The sequence below is a fragment of the Apteryx mantelli genome, chromosome 1 (assembly GCF_036417845.1).
Source record: "Apteryx mantelli isolate bAptMan1 chromosome 1, bAptMan1.hap1, whole genome shotgun sequence".
Classification (NCBI taxonomy): Eukaryota; Metazoa; Chordata; class Aves; order Apterygiformes; family Apterygidae; genus Apteryx; species Apteryx mantelli.
The window spans coordinates 21,186,284-21,200,699 of NC_089978.1; the positions used below are offsets into that span (position 1 = coordinate 21,186,284).

General features: G+C 42.9%; 1 protein-coding gene across 1 annotated transcript; it reads right to left on the reverse strand.

Annotated features, from left to right (window-relative positions):
* Positions 1 to 4,989: 4,989 nt before the first annotated feature.
* Positions 4,990 to 5,896, reverse strand: GJB2 (gap junction protein beta 2). Its single transcript, XM_013962231.2, has one exon. The coding sequence runs from the start codon at positions 5,889 to 5,891 to the stop codon at positions 5,214 to 5,216; it is 678 nt and encodes a 225-aa protein (XP_013817685.1). The 5' UTR covers positions 5,892 to 5,896; the 3' UTR covers positions 4,990 to 5,213.
* Between the last annotated feature and the right edge of the window lie 8,520 nt (positions 5,897 to 14,416).

Below are 14,416 nucleotides of genomic sequence, written 5' to 3' on the forward strand. Positions count from 1 at the left end.
TAATGATGCAACATAGCATAGGTTTGAAATCTTTATGGCACAATAATTAAAAATTTTATTTTTCTGGCACCTGTCTTTGCAATGATCTTAGCAAACAATTCTTAATTAAACTTTCCTGCTGTCTGTGAACAAGACACAGTTGTCATTTTTTATGTTCCAGCTGGGGAAACTCAGGAACAACGGGATTAAGTGATTAACTCTGTACTAGGATGGCTATAATAATTTCAAATTGAATGAAAGGAGACTTGTGACAAGAAAAATGTTGATAGCTGGGTGGAAAACTTATAGGAAAATTTTCAGTCACCCCATAAAAAGAAAGTGCAGCAATCCTGCTAATGTGTGGACCACTTGGAGATGTGAGAGGATTTTTTATGTGCTGTCTTAAAGGTTTCAAGCTCAGTAGAAAATGATCTGCAAAACATTTTTTAATCAAATTTCATGATTCTAAATTAAATATTTTAGGATTGCTATTTTCTTTCCCAGCTGACAAGCCTATAGTGCCATAATTGCAAAGAGGACAGCAAATATAGGTGTTTATCTAAACAGATAAGCTGGCCCAGCACAGCCAGGCCACTGAAAAACTCTACCTGCTTTGGGCCAGTGTGACTGCACTCAGACACTACAGTATTTATTAGCATAGGTACTGTGCCGTGCTGCGAAAGAAATACTGTTTGGTTCTCTGCAGTACATCAAACTGGGCTGTTCCTTGACTACGTTCTTGTGCTTTCTTCTTCTCTAGTCCTCAGTGTACAGTGTTGTTTGAAACAGCAGCATGAAAGCAATGCTTCATGATGCATATTCAAAGCAGCTTCAAAGATACAGTTTTTCTGTAACGAAAAAGCAAAGAGCAAACAGCATTTGAACACAGTAAATTTTATTCATTTGCAGGCTGTAGCGATTCATAGCCCAGCTAAGTTCTCTATCAGTTCACTCAACACATACTTCTTTCAACTGTATGTCATTACTGATACCGCATCACACCTTTACCAGAAAGGCTGACGCAAGCATCTGGCTACCTGGCAGCATGCTTGGAGAGGATTTTTTTTTTTTAGTAGATGGGCTTATTCAAATACCATGGATTGCAATGGGCATAGAGCAGGCAGATATAAAATTAATCATGAGTTAGTGTCAGTGATTACAGTGCAGAAAAAAGGAAGGGGCATGTGTGAATGTACAGTCAACTCGGAGGTTGAATTCTAGGGTATCATTAACCAATCTAACATGCCAGAGGTATCTGAAGCTGTGTTTGCAACGGTGGAATGCCAGACAGGGGAGATGCTGATTAAAGCTTAAAGTTTTTCCAAGCCCAGGTTAAAGAGGCTTTTTTGGGTGGCTAGGATGGCATATATAAAAAATACCCAGGTCAGAGCTGGACCAACTTTACAGAATAGAAATATATTCTGTAAGAGAAAATGACAGGGACAAGCCAGGATGGTCAGATGGTAAAAATACGTAGCTCCTGAAATATATTGAAGATCATTACCATTAGTCTTAGTTGATTACATCTTGGATAGTTACCATTACTCTTACCACTGTCTTTGCTACAAACCATTTTAAATGACCACATAGATAAAATGATAGTGAAAAATCCAAAGAAACCTGTAATTAAAACCCAGGGTAGTGACTGCCCTTTGTTTTGGGCATCAGAACAAGTGAGCACAAAATACAGTGAAACGCTTTGAGTGTGATTTTTTTTGCCTGGTAAAACATATTAGCCTAGGTTGCAGAGGAGGTAACTGTGACTAAGGAAAAAAGAGATTAATTTCCACAAGGCTGTTTGTAGTAAAGTGCTCTTAACTGTTGTATATTTGCTGCAGTAGAATTTTTACCAAAAAAATCAACTTTTAACAATGCTGCCATTTTGAATTGAACCTCAATGGTGTAGGAGTGTTTCTCTCTGTACGGACCACATTTGTCTTTTACATTCTTGCTGTGAGATAGGATACCACAGTACATTGGCTCATGGTAACTGCTAAATAACTGAAGGATTTTTTTTTTGTCTGAGAGAATCTTTCATAAAGTTACTTCTATATACAGAAATCAAAAATACAGGCTCCTGCTTTCCTTTTAATTCAGTCTTTCTTTCATGAGAAGGCCTTTTCTTTCTCTAGCTAATAAAACCAAATCTTGAGTGTGGGTTACAAGTGAAGTTTCCTTTTTTTCTTTTTTTTCTTTCTGCCAAGCATGTTTGTGGTTTTGGTTTCAAGGTTTTTTGATGAAAGTTTAGCCTTGAAGTCCATGGTAAATTCCTGGTGATTTCAGGTATAATTCTAGCCTGTCCCACTCCTATACTTCCTAATTCTGATATCACATTATTTGACGCCTTATATTCTGGCTACACTTTACACTGGACAGTAAGGAATCAGCCTCCTTTAGAGTCATGATTTCAGATTTGCTGCTTCAGTTGTCAATAGCCTTGCAACTTTCATTGTGAAAAGAGTCTAGGAACCAAGTGCCAAAAAGGTAAATGTTTCCGGAAAGGACAGACACAATTCCAATACAGCATTGTATTTTAATCTATATGAAAATCATTTGTAGGAGGTCAACCATGCAATGTAGCACACAGAAATAGGTGCAAAGGGCTTAGTTCCTATGAAGTTGCTGAATTTTTTTTCTCTTACAAAGCAGCTATTTAGTCAAATACAAACAGAAAAGAAATGTCACAGACGGTAAATAACCTGATAGACCTATTGTCACTGATGCTACAGTTCTGGATCAAGGTCCTTTCCTGGCCACTTCCAGTCACTTTCCCAATTTCTTTCTTTGTCCCCTTCATGATAATCTGGTTGCCAAACTGCTAGCTGAAGATAAATAAATAGTGCTGTCAATTTTGGCGCATCTCATTTTCTTATTCCAGTCTAAACGAAATTCCAGTCAAACTCAAAGGCAGACTGGGAGACCAATCTCTGTCTTATGGAGCTGGTAAGCTATTTATCAGCTGCAGCTCTGCTAGTACATGACTGATTTAGACAGCAGAACTGATTTCTAGTACAGGTCACATTTGTGGTGTTCCTTTGGCAGCTCATGAAGTCTGTAGGACAACAGGCAGTGCAACCACCTGGAAACTAACCTGCAGCATAGTCTAAAATGCTTACAGTAGCTCTTGGCTATTAAATGTAGCATTGGCACATACATTTTCTATTATGGTAAACAGATTTTCATTAAACATGTTACATAATATATGGCACATGCAAGTAAGACAGAACCCAGGCACCACAAGAGTGCTTTAATTATGATTTCAGAAGAAAATAAAAATCTTGTTGTTACAAAAGAAATGTAATACTAAAGCACTGGGAGTGTAGATAGTTTGTTCTCTTTGTACTTGTACTTGGAACAATGCAGGAACTCTACCAAGCACAAACCTGATATGTGCCAAGCTTTGTTCTTCAGGGTTGAATTAAGGATGTTTTCACAGATCAAGTTTTCAGTTCAGCTCATTATTAATGACTTTCCATGTTTTTGTTCATGCCTCTGAGGATGCTGTTTGGATTTTTTTCCTGCTCCCCTATTAACTGCCACGCTTCCATCTGCAGTTAAGTTGTAACACTGGGTTTTAGCACACCAGCAATGGGAGTCTGCTTATGCTACGTTCCCAGGGCATAGTGAGAGGACATGGGCCTTAACTAATGCATCTTCGTTTACTCCAATGGTGATAAACTTGAGTGTATTGGAGGAGCTGGTGGATGCAAAAAGAGAAGCTGAGATAGTGCTCATTCTTTTGAAGGGAAAACTAGTTATTAAAGCCGATGAGGAGAAATAGCCAGCTTTCTACAAGTGGGTTCAATGGGCAGGCACTTGGGAGCTGTGTGATGCTATATGTGCTGGTGTAACTGCCTACGACAGCATAAACCTGAATGCGTGTTGTGGCTATTGTGTACAGACAAGACCAGACTGACTCACATAGTTCTTCCAGTTAGTAACACACAATTCACAGCTTAGCGATGTGAAGTTTAAGAGAAATATCAAGTTCGTCCTCATTTCTGATTGAGACACTTTGCAATTTTAGCTCTGCAAGGTGTCTGTAATTCTTGCTAGACATACAGTAAGAAGAGGAAGGATGATTCAGTCTCATGATATGGGTTATTGGAGAGATGGGGAGTGGTTTGATGTACTCCCTTGAAAGGTACGAGGAGAAGGTTTTGTGGAGAAAAGCCTCCGTAAAACTGATGACTGATGGAAAGAGCACTGGTAGCTGCAATCCACTGTATATCATGCTGTCCTGGATAATAAACAGAATGAAATAATGAGGCAATTTTTTTCTTCTTTATTGAACAAAAATCTTCAAAGATGAACAGCTGAAGGAGACCCAGCCAAGTGGTAAAAAGTCTCATCAGATAAAAAAAATCTACTGTACTGAGGGTCTCTGCAAAATGCTGCAGGAGCACAAATCAGGTGGAAGACAGTCCCACTGCCCCTCCTTCTCCAAGGCAGCAAGCCTTTTTTCACCTGACCAAGAGAATGAAAAAATATACTTCATTCCTCCCACTGCTGCAGCCCTTGTGAATGGAGGGAAGCTGCAATGACCTTATGACACTTATAACCGGTTGAGACTGGCCAGCACTAGCCCTGCTGGGGTGGCTCCTCAGTGCAGAGGAGGAGCTGAAAAGCTAAAATATGGCTGATCCCCGGTGCTGCCATAGAGAGCCTGTGTTCCTAGTCCCTTTGCTTGCTCTCAAAAGTGTTTAGAGAAAGAATAACAACCTGCTATAAACATGAATATAACCTGCTATAAACATGATTGCCTCTCTGTCTTCTTGCCTTTCACAAGTAGTAAGTTCACCAAAAAATCCCCCTTCCCCTTCCCCCCACTTTGATCAAACTCTGTTACTGGCTTGCCCCTGAAGCTGACCAGTACAATGCAGGCAATGTGTTTATGATTTCTGCCTCTCCTTTGGGCGCTAGAGCCTCCTCTGGGCCCTTCAACTCCCACTTTTTGAAAAGTGACCCTATCCCACCAAACAGAATCACAGCAGTAGACGTACTTGGAAAAGTTGCTGCCAAAAGGCTGCTCTCTTTATTTGTGGATAAGAATACTGAATTAGCTTACGAACTAAGCTCAGTGGCAGCTTCCCAGGGAGGATATCATTTTAAAGTTATGAATGATCTTTCATTTTTGTCCTTTTCCTTCAGCGTGGAAATATTGCAGATTGTTTTCTGACACCTAAGAAAGTTTGAGTAAAATGGGGACCTAAGAAATCGTGGTACTGGAGGAATTATTTTAGAGCTGTTGATTTCCTGCGTTCTCTCACGCAAACTTTTATCACTAGGTAACACAATTCAGCCAGATTCAACATCATGCAGATCCCAGACACAGCAAGCATGAAAATAGTGAATGTGGTTTTCTCAGTGGGCCGAGAAACAAAACAATCCACTGTGTTGGGGCAGGGCCAAGCATTACACTTCATCAGGCGAGGCATTTGGTACCCATCATACATGTGATAGAAAGCATACATGAAGATGGCTTCAAAGATGATCCTGAAGAAGATGCTGCTGGTATATGTCCACCACAGGGGGCCCCGGATGTGAATCTTCTCATTTTTCAGCTCTTCGATGTCGATTTTCTCACCATTTCTGAAACGCCTTTTCTTCTCATGCCTTCTGTAAGCTACATGCATGGCCACCAGCAGTGCAGGTGTAGAAACAAAGATCAGCTGCAAGGCCCAGAGTCTGATATGAGAGATGGGGAAAAAATGGTCATAGCAAACATTTCTGCACCCAGGCTGAAGTGTGTTGCAGACAAAATCTTGTTGTTCATCTCCCCAGACTCTCTCTGCCGCTACGACCAGGATCATGATACGGAAGATGAACAGGACTGTGAGCCATATCTTTCCGATGCTGGTGGAATGTTTATTTACACCTCCTAAAATGGCCTGCAGAGCTCCCCAGTCCATCTTCTTTTCTGTGTCCTTTTACCTGTAACATCACATAAAGATGACACCAAATGGTCAATTTTCAAGGGGTGAAGAATCAGTACCGTGCCTTCCATGGACTGGCAGATTTCCTAACACTCACTCAGAGTCAAAGGCAAATGCAAGTCACTTTTATTAACACCATCCATATATTTAGAAGATGATGGATTCAACCACCATATTAAACACTCCTTCTATATAGTTATGATGGGACAACCATACTTTGTTACTTTTCTCAAAGCTTGTGATAGAAAGTATATTACATCTTCAAACAAGTTGCCTCCCTGCATCTCCTCTACGCTCTCCTTCCCTTTCTTGAGATATTTCCCTTTCTGTGAATGACTCTCAATGGTGGTTTGCCAAAGCTATGGAGAAGCATGGTATCACTGCATGAGTTAAGGCCAGATCTAGACAAAGTGGAGACTTCTAAGTGGTTTTCATAGGATTCCTTCTTTGCCAATGCCACAGCTCTGGAAGGCTAGGATGGCTGCTGCTTTCTTTGCCTCCAAGGTAAATACTGCTTGGACATCTCTAGCACAAGCCCTCATGCCTTCCAGACACCTCCAGCAGGCCTCCAAGGCTGTCTGTTGCAGCTCAGACACTTCTCTTTCTTGGCAGCCCCTTCATCCCTGGAAGTACATTTGCTTTTGCCAACACTGCTGAGAAACTTCAGGCTGGTTCTCTCAGGGTTGCATGCATTTATAGCAGTAACCAAGAGAGAAAGGAGGCCACTGCAGGGCCTGCCTTTCCACATTCATCTGTCTCCTCCAATAAGGAGATGAACAGAGCCAGAGAGCTGAAAGGCAACAGCCATCAGCTAAAGAGTTACTGTTGATTTTCTAGATGCTATCACACCCCACTGAAAGAAACAGGAGGTCAAACTTCAAAGACGCTCCATTTCAGCCTTCCTCCCTGCCACCCACTCTTGAAAACCCCAAAACACTCTTTAACCCCTTTGAAAATTAGGCTTAAGTTTTGCTGAAGTCAATATTCAGTCTCAGGACTTGGCTTTCACTAATCACAGCCATTTGGAAACTATCACCAAACTGGACAAAACCCTTTGAAACCCTAGCTAGGAACTTGCAGAGCTGGTCCATCATCTTTTGCGGCTAAGGCTTAACTTCGCTGTGTGGGAGAGCCACTCTGGCCTTAGATAAGAGCTCCTTCTTCTCTTGGAACAGGGTGTATGCTGTGATGACAGCATGGTACCTTGCAACAGGAGAAAAATAAAAAAAAGAAAGAAGAAAAAAAAGAACTTTTCTACCCTACTGTAGTTACAACACAACTAAAGAACTAACATGCCCCAACACAGTTCCTGGGTACAAGGGCCTTGCTTGTACAGACAGGCCTTGAGGCAAGAGGGAGAGGTTAGAGATTTACTGTGATGAGGAAAGGTGAAACTGGGTAAAACAACAAAAAAAGGCAGCCTTGAGAAGGTGGCTGAAATTCCTTTGTCTTCTCATGTTCCCTTTCTGCAGAGACTGGCAACAATTTATGCAGCTTTCTGCTTTAACCAAAACTCTTGGCTATGATCAGATACCTTCATCTTTCTGTGAAGAATTTTCTCATCTGTTGTGTATTCATTAAAAATTAATTAATTTGAGAGGAGGGGAAAAAAAAAAATCAATAAAACCCTCGGGGGGGGGGGGAGGTAATCAAGGCCGACAGAAAGTATTTGAAGTGCATATCCCAGGGGGATGAACAGCCAGGGCTCCAAGCGTGGCCACACACTGCCGTTCTGAATCACTGCCACAAGCCCGGGAGGAAAGAGTCTCCCGGCTCATCTGCCGCTACAAAAGCTATGAAATCGGCTGTGGGGGCTGAGCGCATCTACCCACCCGCCCAGCCAGCCATTCCCTATTGGAAACCACCCGAAATCCCCGCTCCACGGTTACGCTCCGGATGCCTTGAGGCAGCTCCAGTCCTGCGGCTGCCTCCGCACCCGGATTAGCTCCTGGCGAGCTCGCCGCGAGCAGAGCGCGGGGCGCGCAGAGCCAGCGCGACCCCTCCGCGCCGGGACGCGCCGGGCCGACTGCTGACGGCCCCTCTCAGCCGGAATTTGCAACGCCGCTTTGGGGGAGGCTTGCAGGTGCGACCCCCGCACCGGAGCCTGCGGGAGCGCTCGGTGCCGGTGCCGCTCGGGCTGGCTGCCCGGGCCCCGCTGCGTCCCCGGCGGCTCCGCCCGGCCCCGGGGCGCCCCGCGCCGCCGCCGACCCCGGCCGCAACCGGCGCCTCCCCGCGGCCCCGGCCCTGCTGCGGGATGCGCGCACCCGAGTCCCGACCCCAGCGCCGGCACGCGGGGGCCGCGGCGGAGCCTCACCTGCCACGGCACGGCTCCCGGCTCCGCGGTGCTGCGGAGCGGCCGGTCCCAGCCTGGCCGCCGCCGCGGAGCTCTGCGGTGCCTCCCCGCTCACCTGCCGCCGCTTTTAGCCCGCCCGCGGGCTCCCGGGGCGGGACCGGGGCGGGACCGGGACCGGGGCCGGGCGGGGGGCGCGGGGCTCCGCCGGGCCGCGGGGCTGAGCGGCGGCGCCTCCCGCCCGGCTTACTAGATGGCCTGAATTTGGAAAACAAGGAACAGATAAACTAACTGCTAATCTGATGCTAATAAAATGAATTGTCTTGGTAGCCAGAGGCGGGGATGAGGGCAGCAGGCAGCTAAGGGTAATTTAGAAGTACGCCTTAGATTGTTTTCCGTTTGAAGTCTTGTGGGCTTTTTTACAGCTGTGTGAAACCTTTCTAATATCTCCAATAGTGAGCACAGCCTTGGTTTCACCACAGTAAAGGGCACTTGAAACTGGTTTTGTGAGAGAAAACAACCTAGCAGAAGATGTGAAGAGGGAATCAAAGAAGAGTTAATTGCCATATGGAAGATCACTACGTGTTACTTCCCTGGAGCTTGGGCTCTGTGGTTGATGATAAAAAAAAAGAAGAAAAGAGGTCTCTTGTACTGGCTTCTTGCTTTAGTGTCCTTAAATATCATCTTTAAGGGAATCTGAGAACAGAGGCCATGGCCAGCCGGGCATGACTGAGTGGCTTGGACCAGCACTGACACAGACGGGAACCATCGCAGCCTTTACCTCGGGCTTGATTGAAAACTATGCCTAGTATTGCTGTCAGGCTCAGGGCTGCCTCACACTATCTGCACTTGACCCAAACCATGCAACCAGGAAGGAGTTCTGTTAAATGACACTTGATTACAACATAGCAAAGAGTCTTTGCTTTTTAAAACAATGTGACCAAAAATCCCAGCAGAAAAAAATGCTTTCTTAAAGAGGGCATATAAAAAAAACCTAGAAGATGGTAAAATGCTATGCATATGACTAGTGAGGTAATGAAAACTTGTCCTAAGTATATAAACTACTGTCTGAAAATGGTGTTTATATCTTTAAGTTGAAGTAGAGATCTGTCCTATATGTTGTGCTTAATACTTAACCTGGTTTTACAAGATAAGTCTGGAAGTAAAAACGCTTTCATCAGTAGAGATTTAAATATCATTTAAGCTTGATCTAGTGGTTTGCATAGATACGAATTACAAAACCCAAGACCTTATGTATGTGTCTACAATATAGTAAAGTGGATCTGTTTTTGCTCTGGGAAGTTTAGAAGGAAGGAAGGAAGTCATATATGTAAGTTCTTTAAAAACCTAAGAAGAAATGTTTGGAAGAATCAACTATGTTTTATAAAGCAATACCAAAGTTTGATAGCGGTAAATGTAAATGTTTGAAGGAAATCCGCAGTTCATGTTGTTCAGTCATTTACCACCAAAACAAAAAGGGTAAAGCTGAATGTTACTTTCATTTTTATTCATTTTTGTTTGCTTGTGTTTATGTGTGAGGAATTATGGAATGTTTTATTTGGGAAGAGGAAGGGAATTCAGGCAAGGAATTCTGATAAATTACAAGTCCAAGGATGGAGGCCTATTGCCTAAACTTGGCTTAATGCTTGGCTAGTTAGCAGGAGGTGCAAGAGCCAAGTATTGACAGCTCTGGCTTCTGTAAATGTTCAATGGTAAGGAAGGATTGTTCTAATAGCACTGAAAGTGATACTTGTTAAAAAATGTGTATAAATGTATACAACATAGATTACTGTGTATTGTAAAGTAATGCAAAAATAAAAGCTTCATAAAACTAGAAAAATAAATACTTTTTAACTTTCTTTAACACAGAAACAGTTTTTAGTTTATTTCAAGACAGCATAAATCTTGGAATCATCTTCCAGCAATCTGTATCTTAGGGCTTCCCAAAGGTTGTGTCTGTGTCTCTTCATTTAACAGCCCACGGCCACCTCCAGAGGCTGTCTGGATCTATGCTTTTAATAGCTCTTGATTCACTTTCTGGCATTACTTTGTTTAATCATGCTTTGATGATATCTTTATATTTGGAATATATAAATATTTCATATTTATTCCAGATATACCTTGGAATCCACAAGATCCTGGAGCAATTAACTCAATAGCTTATTTATGTCATGTGAAAATATTGTTTAATTTACTTAAAATGTGCTCTTATATAATTTCATGGGACATCTCCAAGTCCTCACTATTGAGAGTAATAGCTTTCCCTGTTCACCTTCTCCATGCTTTCATGAATGCATAAACTTCTGTCATATCCTCTCTCCATCCTTTTCGTTTCATGCTGAAAGGCCTGATGTGCTGCCTGTGTCATGCAGGAGGGATTCTGCGTCTTTACTGTCCTCATCACAACTTTCTGTGCCTGCGGGTGGTCTGAGTACATGCAGTATTCACAGTTTATACAGGCACAGAACAATGTTTTCTGTTGCATTCTCTAGTTATTTTCTAGTAATTTCTATTTACTTGGTTTTGGCTTTTGAACACCTCAGAGCAATGAGCTGACGTTTTCCATAGTCACTCCAAGATTCTTTGCTCTGAGTTTCTAGGAACTAGAACAAGTACCTCCCAAGGGGCCATATATGCCTATATACTGGAATAAGTATACTTTGGTTTAATTTTCCTCACTGTGCATTAGTTTGCACCACTGACACTGAGCTTCATTTGCCATTTTATTATCCACTTACTCAATGTGATGATATCTTCTTGATATTCCTCACAGTGAGGTTTAGTTTTGACTACCATGAAGGACCAGTTTTATGATATGTTATTCACAAGCATTTTGATTTTTGCTAAATCATAGGTCTAGCAACCTCAGGTTATTCATCATTTTGCTTAAAATGAGGCTTTTTCAACACCTAACAGCTTACATGTACTTGGTACTTGTCGTGCATAATTATTTTAACCAACTGGAAATATAGCTATAGAGTCAGATTATACTTTGGAAATTTCTTCCAGACTGAGCTAAACTTATGTTACACCTGACATTTTGCACCAACATTAGCAATAAAAGCACCTTCCCAGTTCAACTCAGCATGTATAACCGGTTTGTCTCCATATGAATTTTTCAAACACTCATTTTAGTCATAGTAATGTTAAAAATATCATACTTTGTTAGCCTTTGAGCAAGCTGTTTTATCTCCTTTGATTCCATTGTACACACTGAGTATTTGAAATATGTGCCACCCATTATTTCCATGTTCATTTTAATTGCCATCCCAGCCCTTAAAAAATTGGCCTTTGCATTTTATAGGTTTTTATAGAATGGTCTCTGGAGTATCGTTACCAAAGTTTGGTGAATACAAACACATGGTCATAGGAGCTTTAATCTGGAAAGACATTTTCAAGGCACATTTTATTTACAAAGGACATTTTTTTATTATTTGACATAAATACTTTGTTTGCTGCTTCATCATCTTTCAGCTTTTTTAATGGGTTGCCACTTGGTAAAGTTACCACTGTGGTTAAATGCTGTAGGAGGAAGATCAGAGGATTTGAGGCTTGCTCAAGTGTGATAATAGCACTCAGTGTGCTTTTTACACGAAATTTAATGTAAGAGCTGCAAAGATGCTGGTTTATATTGATGTTGCTGCACATCACTCGCACTGGTCAGGCCACAGACACCAGTCCTGTAATCCTTACAGTCTGCAAAAGTGTGGCTCATGAAGATACACCATAGACCTGAGCTCCAACGGATAGCAGAGGGTTTATAAAGGAGTGTTGTGATTTTCTTTGCTTCTGAGGAACGTGCTCTCCACTGTCCCTCAGGAAGGCTCTTCCACAGAAGGAGAGCAGTTGTGGGGTATGGCCAGAGCTAGGGGCAGGCCTTGCTTTTGCTTGATCCCTGTCCCTCGTCCAGCACATTACGTATCAGTGAATGCCCCATTGGTGTTCAAGCAAAGTTTTATCAGATTTGCTAGGAGCACTTGACCCTTCGATGCTTATCTGAGGAGGGCCTTTGTCCTTCCGCATCTCTTGGAGCACACAGAGCATTGCTGAAGCCCACAGTAGTTTACTTATGCAGAGATAAGAGTAGGAAGAATCCAGTTGGTGGCAAACACTGGAGATGAGGGAGAGAAATTGCTAAAGGCAGTATTGATGGAGCAGCCCTAAAGGGCATAGTAAGAGGGGCAGGCAGTGCCAGTGAAGCCTGAGGAAAGGCTGGATGTCAGCAGTGGGAGAAGGACTGAGTCTGTGTACCTCGCAGAAGAAAGGGAAGACACAGAGGAGAGTTTAGGAGTTAAAATCTTTGCTTTAAGTCCTTGGACTCAGTGACAAGAGCTCAAGGGGAATGGAGCAGGGGGAATAGGCAGCAGCCGGGTGTGATGGATGACTCCTCCATGGGAAGTGGGCAGGATTCTGCATCATTTTAATTCAATCTGAATAAAATACATTCCCTTGTTCCTTTTGTCAATATTCAAATCACTGAATACATGACTAATCCAGCAGAGTTTGCTGAGGGCTCAAGTACAGGTTCTGAATCAGATTAAAAACAAGAACAGTGTGATTCAGTAATAACCTGGTTGCACCTGTGTATGCATCATATTAACCAAGTCATTTCTTGAACACAAATATACAATGGAAAACACTTCCTCCTGTTAAACTAACCAGAGACAAAGGAGTTGAACTGGGTTTGGGAAGGAAGAGTCATGAGGAACTGAGGGGATGAATATAAAATCCCATGCTGTCAAAAAAAAAAAAAAAAAGAGGGGGGCTATTATGAAGGCAGAAGCCTCATTCAAGCCCACACCAACAGGTTCCACCAACAGGTCTGTGTTGTATTGCAGCTGTGGCCTGGAGATCACAGGTATGTGCAGCTGGCTGAGTCAGCTGCAACCTCAGGGCTCTTTGGGTAGCATCCCTGTGTCCCATGCTACTCCCTGGAGTAATGCCTCCTGGGACATGTTTGTGAAGCTATATGGGATCCATATGGACAGCATCCAGGGAAATAAAGATAAGTCAAATTCTCAAATTCCCACTGTTTCTTTTTCATTCCCCTTTTTTCTGCATTCCTCAATTTCAGACTTTTTTTTCTTGTAATTCTATGAATCATGAAACTGCCTGCCACCATTTGCCATTCAAGAGCGACGGCTCCATCATCACTCATGGATGAAGATAATATAGCACTCATCAAAGTCATTACGTGCATATTTTGGGGAACCCTAAAAATCTGCTGACTTTCAGCTGTCATCTGTACTCCGTGGAGCAGATTCAAAATGAGCACTGTGTGATGGGGTCACACAGTGATGCTGATGAGGGACATTCTGCAGTGCTTGCCAAGCTCTTGGCCACAGAAGTGCACAGAGCTGTGTGCAAAGCAGGCACTGGTCCCCCTGTATGCAGACAACATCAGGAGAGCTACTGTGATGACAGAAAACCAACAGGCAGCTGCATGCTCAAGCTTGACTGCTGTTAGTCAATGGACAACAATTTGGAGCTGGAAAGTCAACAGAAATTGTGCAAGAGGGACTCTGCAGTGTACAGGAAATAATAAATGAAGCCAAAACAGTAGGCTTGACCAAGGGCCACTGAATAGGTAATAAATAGGGTATATTCCCCAGATTATACACATCTTGGGAAGGTCAATGGAAACCTTCCATATAGAGTAAAAGAGGTTGCACCAAGAAAGTACAAGCCTGGTGCACATCAAACAATACAAAATATGTGAGGTAGTAGCATCTGCCCAGATCCACACCTTCTCATTGGGAGCAGTAATTTTTGGGTGACAGCTATGGTTCATCAATACCTATGCTGGGCACCAAACAACATCAAGGAAGGATTCAAATACCATCTACTCATGGTTATTCCACAAACTTGAAAAGATACTGGTGATGACCTATACATTACCTCACACCTGGGAAGTCTATTGGGAAATGTTGCCAGCAGGGTGGGGAGTGAAGTCAGCTTTGCTGGAAGGATTCTGCTGATCTGAAACAACCGGACACAAAAACAAGTAGCAAAATACATGAAAAAGCTACTGAGCGGAGGGCGGCTTGGAGACTTTGTCAGAGTAAGACAGATCATGCTTTGCTGGGGTTTGGGACAAGTGGGGCTGGACTACAGCATGTTATTGCTCCTTGGAAAGAGCTCTTCTGAGTTCTATGGCACATATAGATCCTGGACTTACATCACAATTCTCAGATAGTGCTGTTGATATGTA

Coding starts and splice junctions, on each gene's coding strand:
- GJB2 (XM_013962231.2), bottom strand. CDS start 5,891: ATGGACTGGGGAGCTCTGCAGGCCATTTTAGGAGGTGTAAATAAACAT.